This window comes from Aquila chrysaetos, chromosome 18 (assembly GCF_900496995.4).
Source record: "Aquila chrysaetos chrysaetos chromosome 18, bAquChr1.4, whole genome shotgun sequence".
Lineage (NCBI taxonomy): Eukaryota > Metazoa > Chordata > Aves > Accipitriformes > Accipitridae > Aquila > Aquila chrysaetos.
This window is the reverse complement of record NC_044021.1, coordinates 4,685,313-4,695,452: the sequence shown is the minus strand read 5'-3', so window position 1 is coordinate 4,695,452 and position 10,140 is coordinate 4,685,313. Positions and strand designations below refer to the sequence as shown.

Below are 10,140 nucleotides of genomic sequence, written 5' to 3'. Positions count from 1 at the left end.
CGGCAGGCGTCGGGGCTGCGAGGGAAGCCGGTGCTGAGGGGAGGGAGGCGGGGAGGAAAAAGGCGGGAGGCGGCCGGGCCGGGGGAAGGCGTTTCGGGCGGGGGGGGGGGGGGGGGGGGGTTGCCTGAGGAGAGGCGGCGGTTGCCGTGACTGACTCGGGCCGCCCCGCTCCGCCCCGCCGCCTCCGGACCCACGCCCACGCACACGCGCTCGCCCACGCACTCACCGCCCCCCCCCCCCAAACCCCCCCCGCCCCACGCGTTCCCTCACAGGCACACAGCCGCCGGCGCCGCTCCGGACCCGGCTGGCGGAGCGCGGCGGAGGGGAGGCGGCCGCCCCGGGTCACCTTCCCGGCAGCCAGAAGGGCGGCCTCGCCGCCATCCCTCCCTTTGGGCCGTTCCCCCCCCCCCCCCGCCACCGGGAGGTGAGCGGGCGCCCCGGGCCGGCGCGGGCATGAGCTGCGCCGCGGGGAGCGTGGTCGTCCCTCCCGGGGAGCCGCTGGAGCTGCCGGGCGGAGCGGGGGAGGCGAGCGGGGACGGCCCGGAGGAGGGAGAGAGCGGCGGCCCCAGCGGCGGCGAGGGCCGGAGGGGCGGCTCGGAGAGCGGCCGCGGCGAGGCGGGGGCCGCCGCCGGCGACAAACCCGAGACCCGCTCGGTGTGCAGCAGCGAGAGCGGCAGCGGCAGCCACCCCGGCGGGGCCGGCCCCATCTGCAAGATCTGCTTCCAGGGCCCCGAGCAGGTGAGGGGAGGAGAGGAGAGCGGGGCGGGCGAGCGGCTCCCCCCCCCCCGCCGCGCTCAGCGCGGCCGGACCGACCGACTCATCCTCTCGCACCCAACCGCCCCCAGCCCCGCTCCCGGGGGCGGCAGGCGGCGGGGAGCCGGCCGGGCTGGGCGGCGGGAAGCGATCAGCACCGGGGACAGGGCTCGGAGCCGCGGAGAAGCGGCGGGGAGCGGGCTGCCCGCTGCCGGGGGCGGGGGGGGGCGAAAGGGGCACGGCGAGGCTCGGCTGCCCAGCGAGGTGGTTGTGACCGACGGCCGGGGAAAAGCTCTAGGAAAAGTCGGAGGTTCGCTGTGGCTGGCTTGCGCTCTTGGACATCTTCTTGCCGTCACGCTCGCTGGCTCTCCGCTCGGGGGCTTGAAGCGATACGAATTTCTCAGGTTTCTGGTAGGCTGTCGAATGAGAGTGTTAGCTTACCGGTAATGGTGAGAAGACCTCCGAGTGTCTTCTCTGTCATTACCGGACACAGTACCAGCAATGGAGCCGTAACTAGCGTTTTATAGCTTGTCGTATAGTTTAGCTAAAAAAAAAAAAATAAAAAAATCCTACCGAGGAAAGAAGAGAACAGCCGATTTACATAATACAGAAATATGTGAACTACTGGGGGAAGTGCTCAGCTCCGTTATTTGAGGTCCTGCCCGAGAGCTGGCTAGCTGGACAGCGCAGAGCCCTGCTCCAAGAGCACGGTTCTCTCTGACGTCACCCGCTTCTTTCCTAGTGATGACTGCAAATAACTGTTGGAGAAATGCGTCTAACCGCTTTCGGTACCATTTGAGGTATTTGAAAGGGCTAATGCTACTGTCGTTTGATGCACGGTAATCTTTCACTTGTTTCACGTATGTACATACACATGCGTAGACAGTTATCTGGCTTTGTCTCGTTAGAAGCACCTAGGTGTTTTTAAGACAGTTTAATTTTTGTGTATTTTTGTAGCCAAAAGTACACGCTTTTTCACATACTGAAGTCGAGACCAGTTCATTGTTACAGACCTGTAAATGTTTTGGTATTCAGTATACATGTCCGGCAAAGATTCCCTTAAAATTAATGTTTCTGTGTTGCCTTTTCAGGGTGAATTGTTAAATCCTTGCCGCTGCGATGGGTCAGTACGATACACGCATCAGCTTTGCCTGTTAAAGTGGATAAGTGAAAGAGGGTCATGGACCTGTGAACTCTGCTGTTACAGATACCATGTTATAGCAATTAAAATGAAAAAGCCTTGCCAGGTAATTTGTTTGTTTGTTTTTAAAAATATGTCTTTCCAGTCATTTTTAAAAACAAAATGATTCTTACGTTTATTTCAAGGTTTTTGGAAAATACAGCAGAAGAGCCTATATGCTTCACCAGTTAGCGCTTGCACCCACCCGAAGTTAGTTTTTAGGACCAGTTACCTATTAAAATGTGCAGTCATTTGATGATTCGGTTACGTTCTTCTGGCTTTGGGCTTGCCATAAAAATGGTCTTCAGGGGTTGTTAAATTCTGTAATTAGACGAGTCACACTGCGACATGACAGAACAACTTGGATCCCCCTGGTTCACTTTCTAAACTTTAAACATGTCTTTATAGTTTGTTAAAGACTCAGTCAAAGGTTTATTTCATTCATTCTTCAAGCTTGGGGTCCAGAGGAGAGAGGCAAAGACAACTTGTGTTGCCTGTGTATTCATCTACTGTAAAAAAGTGAAAGGAGGTGACTTTTCAGTCTCGGCACAATCCAGAGTAGCAGAACGCTTTTTAAGTTTTGTCCACCAATAGCTGTTCCAGAAGCTGAAATGTGCAGTCGCATTTTTCACAGCTCCCTTTTAGCAGCACAACAACATGCAGCTGGAAGTTAGGATATTATAGTGGTAGCATGTTCAGGGAGAGGGGAGGGGAAACTCAACGCTTCAGCAGATCTGTTAGGGAAGCCTTAATACCACTTTGCATATCAGAATTCCTTAGGGGCTTAGAATTCCATCCTAGAAATTGTATTTCATAACATCTGAGGAACACATTTAGTAAGATAATTGTATCTTTTTTTAGTTTTGATCCTATGAGCTCAGAGATGATGGAGCTCTCAAAGGCCAGATCACTCAGGTCATTTTTCTGTGCCTGAGTTTGATTGGAGTTTTATAGAAAAGACATGCTTGGATGGTAATGGCAGTTGTGTGAGCGTGATAAGCATTCCTTGGATGCAAGGATATCTGGAGTATTTGCTTACAGCCATTCAGATTAGGTGCAGGTACTTTCAGAGGCAGTTATGACTTCAAGTTTTTTCTTTATGAATCCACAAAGGAAACTTTTTGATAAGCTTTCCTGGATAGAACCTTTACGATGTAAAAAAGCAATGGATTTGTAAAACGCTTCAGAAGATGAAGGTGGTAGATTCTGTTTCTACATAGACTTTATCTGGTGGTTTGGCATGGGATTCTGTTTGATCCTTTGGCTTTTTTTAACCTTTTAAAAATCTTTATTTCCTGTATATCCACAGCAGTCTCATCCTTTTCCTAGCAAAGGTTATATTATCAACAGTTTGCAATGACAGTCTCTGAAAATAGTTGTTTGACAGCAAAGACATGACACAGTTGCCTGCAAAGAGGCATCTAGTACTATTTGAGATGTCCCAAGGTAGCCAAAATATCTACACAGGATAGCAGATGTGACACAACTTTTGAGAAACTGTGGAACTGCAGCTGGAGGCCAAGCGGGGTATTAAAAGACACCTGAAATGTCACTAGACACCTATCTGTGGACAAGAGAATCAAACCCCAGTTTGAAGAACAACTATTCAATTTCTGTGGAAAACAGAAGCAAAGAAGAAAGAAAGTGTCAGCAGGTGACACAGTAGACAACAAAGTCTGGCCGAGCTACAAGTGAGGTAGAAAGAAACTGAAGAGCCAAAAGTTAAATGCCATTCTCTTCATGAGTTATGGCACTTTTTTGGGGGGGGGGGGGGGGCAAATAGTTTCATGTTTCTCCTTCAATAGCTTAAAAATTGCTTGATTTATTCTTAACCCTGTCTTTCATTTTTTACGTAAATTATTTAAGTCTGTCCTCTTTTATTCTTGACAAAATAGCACACAAAAAGATTTCATGGAGTTGCATACTCCAAGAATAAGTTAGACATACATTCCTGGGGTCAAACTCCTGACACCCAAAAGGTCACGCATCTCTTTGGAGGGACGCAGTAGTACCTTTCTCATTCTCTTACACTGAGTATTCCTCTTGTAGTTACAGAATCTAAAAGGAGGTCTCAAAAGTGCAGTCATCTGTGTATGTTTATAAGGGTGATCAGTATTCAAATGCCCTCACTACTCTCCCATATTCCCGAGTATAACAGTATCGGCCATTTTTAACAGCTGCCTTGGTTGTATTTGAAGCTGTCTTGCTTTAAGCTTTCGGGCAGGTTCTGAATCATTTGCTTGACTACACAAAAGCCTTTTTTAAGGTAACTTTTTGGTCAGGTTTGGTAAAAAGCTAAGGGCTAGACCGTTTCAACACAGAAGTAGTTTACAATGTCTTCGCTGAGGTAGCTAATGTACTTGGAAGTTCCCAAGCAAGCAAGACTTCTTGCATTACATTAGATACAGTATTGGACAGGAGTAGTTCGCTCTCTCTACAACTAGTGGTCTACCTCAGTCCCTGTTCTCAGAATTGTCTCTACCAGTCATTTACTTATTAGATCTGTGTAGGCAGTGTCATAAGAGAGAAAAAGGATGCTATTTACCAAAATAACTTTTTCTCAAGTGAATTGTCTATGCAGATTTACACCAGCTCCTCAGGTTTACTTCTACCTAGTGTATTTATGGAATGTAACAATGCGTAGGGAGTTAAGACGTAGGAGATTTTTCTATGTTTTCTTCCAGAACATCGGAATAGATGTAAATACTCCATTTAACATCTAACATTTTCTGTGGTTTCTGTTGCTTCATGGCAGGGAAAATAATCCCAAAGGGGGGCCTCTTTGGAGGCAGTACATTCAAGGAACAAAATTTACTATGGTAAGTGACTATTCCAATAGAAATTTTTCCAGTGTCACTTTGTATATTTCAGCAACTACTATTTAATTCACTTTTAAGAACTCAATCCTGGAAACACATAGACTTTTAATATAGGAACAGATCTTAAAATATAAAAATTAACAAATTAACCAATGGGCTAACAGTGGAAGATAAGCACACAAACAAGTTGATGGCGATTGATACAGTGTTTCACAGAGAAATGCAAATTTGGATTTTTGTCAGTATCCTTCTCAGGATCATATCAGAAAGATGTATTTAACCTTGCACTAGTCCATCAATGAAAGCACGTGTTCATGTTGCTGGACTTGCTCTGTGTGGGGGCATAGAATATGATTCAATAATATGCAAGGTTATGTTAATAACTAGAAAGCCCCCCCAAACTATAATGAGGGGAGGTGGAACAAATATTGCTTTGGGCAGGGAGTTTTGGAAGGTTTTTGAAACAGCTTAAAAAGGAGGGACAAGATTTCAATGTCTGACTTGGAAATTAAACCCACTTAGAATTACATTTTAGATTAACAAAGGAAGCACAAGCAGAAATATTTTTTATATTGGTTTGTTAATCTTTATAATTTGTACAGATTTTCTTCCTAAAGGAAATATAAACAGATTGCTTTAATTTTCATTGGTGCTATTTAATTATTAAGCTGTTAGCAAATTAGTTCACTAGACTTGCAGTTAAGTGTGAATGTATCTTGGAGAATGTCAGTTCTCTTGTGAGATTCAGAAATGATGTTTAAAAGTGGAATATAGTCATGCAAAGGTTGAGAAAATACACTTTGGTGCCAAACCCCATCATTTCTATAAAAGTGACCAACAAAGATATTTAGAGCTTTTTCTAGGCTGTTACTCTAGTCTGTCATAAACCAGTATTACGTTAGATATTAAATATATCCTGTGCTTCTCTTCATTAAAACATTATATTCTGGTACTTTAGGTGAACTGGACCTATTCCAAAAGTGATACAGTAGATTGGTGTGGCAATTTAAAAGCTAATTGCATGGCAATTCAACACTTTTTCTGACATCAAGAAAATCACAAAACAGTTATTTAAAAAATTTTTTCTTAATTGTTAAGTCTGATTTCTTAATATAGACAAAAAAATCAGGTTGTGCTTAATATTTAAGCAAGTTTGTAGTTACTGGAGGTGGGCTGTGGCTCGTGAGTTGCGTGGTTTTCAGTGGCTCGAATTGTGACTATTAACAAGTCTTGTTAATGTGAGTAGTCCTCGCTCATTTGAATAATCTCACTGGCATCAATTAGATAAGCATGAGCAAGACTCTATAGCAGACTGCATGTATGTATATGCATGTTATATTAAAAAGTGCAAAAGTCAAGTACTTCAGATACTTCAATATGGAGGCCGGTGTCCAGAAAAAAAGTGTAGTAAACGTTTAGTAAAAGTTATGGCTAATGACTATGCTCAGCTGGATGAAAGCCTTTACTTTTTGCAGACATAACTAAGAAGGGGAAAGGGAGAAGGCTCAAATCTCCAATTGTGCTTTTTAAACCAGACTATGTACTAGCAACAATCTACTAATGTTACTGCTGTTACATTGCCTGTAATGAAGATCCAGGAGGATACATTGTGCTATTCAGTATGTGAATGCACACAAAGAACAAAAAGAATTGTCCCAATTTTGGACAATTTACAAAGGAGTTGGAAGAAGAAGTAAGGGACGAGTCTATGGGGATATGTAAAACCAGTGGGCTCTGTACACTAACCATTTTTAACTCTCATTGAGTTTTTGGCATCTCAGATGGGATGAGTTTTAGGGTGCCTCTTGAAAAGAAAATAATGAAGCTTTGCAGGCACCCTTTGTATGTGAAGACAGTGTGGAAGGGCTGTTAGAAAAGAAAATATTTGGCTGAGATAGGTGTCATGAACTGAACAGAGATGAGATTCAATGTCTGAGTAGTCATTAGAAGGTTATTAATATGTCAGTAAAAGCCTGGAAGGACTTCAGAATTCAAGTCAAGTCTTTTTTATCTGATGTGATGGGGAAGAGAGGAACTAGCATAGCGGAGAAAGAAGGGCAGTAACATGGTCAAAGTAGTGGACTAAAAAAATTGTATTTGAAGGAGTCTTGTGGTCGCTGAGAAAATTACATTTGTCATGAGCTTAAAAGCTGTGTTACAGTAATTGAGACGTAAGATGAAAGTGATGATGAGAAATGATTTTTTTTAATATATGAATAGTCTTAGATATGCTACATAGAAAGCACCTGCAAGTTTTAGAAATATTGTGAGCAGGAAGATCCGAATAGATATTTAAATTTAAGACAATTCCTGGGTTACAGAACAGATTCCTGGGTTGGCGGACAAATCCATACTGCTTGAGAAAGGTTGGGACATGAAAATCCTAGAGATTTTAATGAACTTATATCTATGGTAAGTTCTGTACAAAAGGTGCAGACAAATATTTTAGTTTTGACAGGAGAGAGAAGTCTGAAAGAGAAAAGTAGATCTGTCAGTCACCAGCATAGATACAGTAGTTGTACTTCTCACACTCTTTCTTCTGCTAAGCATCTACTTTTGGGCACTTCTAGGGAGAAGTTACTAGACTAGATAGACCTTTTGATTTTATATACTCTGAGTTGTTTCAGTGGCATGCACTGGGTAGATGCTGGTGATAATGATCAATTCTAAGTAGTGTGGTTAATGAGTTTAGAAACAAAAGGATAGCAGGGCTGTTGGAGATGCCAGTGGTGTCAAAGTTGGGGTTTTTTTTCTGTGGTGGGAAAGGCAAAATATATTTCCTGTGTACTTTCTGGGAAAGATCTGAAGGTAAATGAGAGACTGAAAAACAGAATTGGGGTAAGTGAGTGGATCAGGAGGAAGGACAAAATTATGTCACTGGTGCAAAGTAGAGAGATTACAGAAGAAGAGAGGACAGTAAAAATTTCACCACTGACAGAAAGGACAGAAATGCAAAAATAGAAGGCAACAGAAAGGAAATGCCAAGGGGATAGTGAATTTCGTGTTGTATTATGTTTTCTTTGTTTTCTTGTAATTAGTGCACAGAGGGACTCAGAGATAAAAGGCACAGAGAGTTGGAAAATAAAGGCAGCAAAAAGGTGTGGAGACAAAAGTCAGTTAAGCTTGAGAAATGTGTTTGGTTAGCCATTCAAATGAGAGAACAAATTTGTCATGGAGCAAGTGAGCAGGCCACTGGTGCAGTACTAGCATCCTAGGAGGAAAATACATGGCTGTTAGCATACAGAGCTGAAGGAGCACAAGATAGACATTACAGTGAAAAGGAGGAACAAAACTGTAGAAGCTTCAGAAGGATGAAGAGAATTGGTGACTAATGACAGGTAAGAGGGAACAGGGGATGGAAGAATCATCAGTACCAATGATCTGAAAGTCATGAAATAATGAAGAATAATATGTGAACAAATGAACTCATTCTATCACAGTGATATCACAGTGATAGTTGAGTAGGCATAAAGAAGAACTAATAAAAAAAGACTAGATATAGACCTAGATGAAAAGCTAATCAAAGCAATGAATGGCTGTTTGTTGACTACGAACACTGAAGTGTATTTGTAAGTCCAATGAGGAGAGATGATACTTATCTTAGAGGTCAGAGCGGTCAACACGGGAGCTGAAGCCATCAGGAAGGAACATGGGAGATTATAAAGAGAGTCAAGAATTGAAATTAGAAGGATGAAGTAGATGGGGGTTAAGTGCACAGAAAATAGAAGCTTGAAAGAGTGGAAGGAGATTGGTTTTGTTTTAGAAAGTCCTATGAAAGAACTGAGAGTGAGGAAGGAGGGGGGAGATATAGGTCAGAACTGCCAAAACCTGGAAACCAACTGTTTGAAACCTATGATTCAGTTCAGAAACTTGGATATTCCTAGTCTAGTCAGGATTTTGACATTTTATGGCAAAAATTATGCTTTCTCTCTGGTTGGAATGGATCAAGATTGAAGCGGTGATCTAGAAGGTATAGTTAATATTTGGCATTTTGCTACAATGGTTGGATTGCCACCAGCAAACACTTGAGATCTACTTTCCTGATTCTCTGTGCATTCACGCTTTGCTAGATGGAACATTTGGTCAAAGTTGGCATCTCAACTGATAGAACTCAAGAAATCTGTTACTCTTGTCAGAGCATCAGCTACAGCATGCAGGGAGATAGACAAGCCACTCTGGTGCTCACATTTGTCTACTTAAGATAGGGGATTATCAGTAAAAAATAGATTAGGCAAAGAAATGGTGATTATGGCATAGAACAATTTTGTACTAACATGTGGGTAGTGATTTTAGACTAGTTCTGTTGTGTTCAGGCAGTTCTGTTGGACTTCTAAAGTGTACACTAAGGTAATCAAGTACCTACACAAAATAAATAAAACAGAGCATGTTTTAAAAAAAGAATAGCATTAAAGGTATGTGGGTGTGCGCCCCTCATGTTACTCTTTTATTTCCTGTAGCTTATTAAAAAAGCAGTTGTTTTCTTGTTTTATTTTGTGAAATGCATAAATTGTGCTCAGGGCAGTTTGCTTGAATGGTGTGAAACAACAGTTAGTGCAATGTAAACTGTGAGCTGTACATGGAAATAAAGTTTTACTTACAAATGTCATCCTGATCTAGTGGTAAGATATATATAGATTTAAAGAGTGTCATTATCTTGGTGTATTAAATAGTGGGTTAACTATTTCAAGGAAAAAAGGTGGATTCCTTTGAGTCTAAGATTTTCATGGGTCAAAATGACTAGCATGAGACATGCTGCCAGGTTGTTTTTGAGGGGAAATATCTTGAATAAATGTTATTACTAGAATTATAAGCATAAATTACATATTTACAACAGATTCCATTAGAAAAATACATCCCAAAGTAAAAGGCAGCATGAATGGGAATCAGGATTGCTACATATACATAGTTACTGCCATTTTAAATGCTTGGGCTATCTAAGTAAACAATGCAAGGCTTAAGATATGGTGTGGGACCCACATTTAGGAACCTTTGAGTTACTGGGTTTTGTCATTTTTTTGTCTGTTTGATTGGGTACTTTCCCAATAGCTTGATCTTCTAGCCTAGAATTGATGAAATTTATTTAGTGATGAAAGATCTGTGAGTTTTTCAAAAACAAATTCTTGTCTTTTTGTCTTATGTCCAAATTCCTGATTATTCAGGTCTGTAATTCCTATCAACAGAGATTAGTGAAGAACATTGTAACCAAGTACTGGTTGTTTCAGCATGCTTCTTCTATTTCTTAATATGAAAAGCTTGTTAATAAATGATAGCGTACTGCTTTCATACCTCTTGTCTATGACTCCTTAGCTCATGCTTATTTGGCAATGTAAGTAGCCTGCCCTGAGCACCAAATACTGTCATAACCTCCTGACTTCTCTACCAGTCATG

The 10,140-nt window shown here is 42.3% G+C and overlaps 1 protein-coding gene across 1 annotated transcript in view; it reads left to right on the top strand.

The window, feature by feature from the left end:
• The first annotated feature begins 253 nt into the window (after nt 1-253).
• Nucleotides 254-10,140, top strand: part of MARCHF11 (membrane associated ring-CH-type finger 11) — a 34,059-nt gene continuing 24,172 nt past the window's right edge. The window contains exons 1-2 of the mRNA XM_030042152.1: nt 254-738; nt 1,845-2,000. Coding sequence (XP_029898012.1) covers nt 454-738; nt 1,845-2,000 — 441 coding nt within the window. The 5' untranslated portion in view covers nt 254-453. The remainder of the gene's footprint in view (nt 739-1,844; nt 2,001-10,140) is intronic.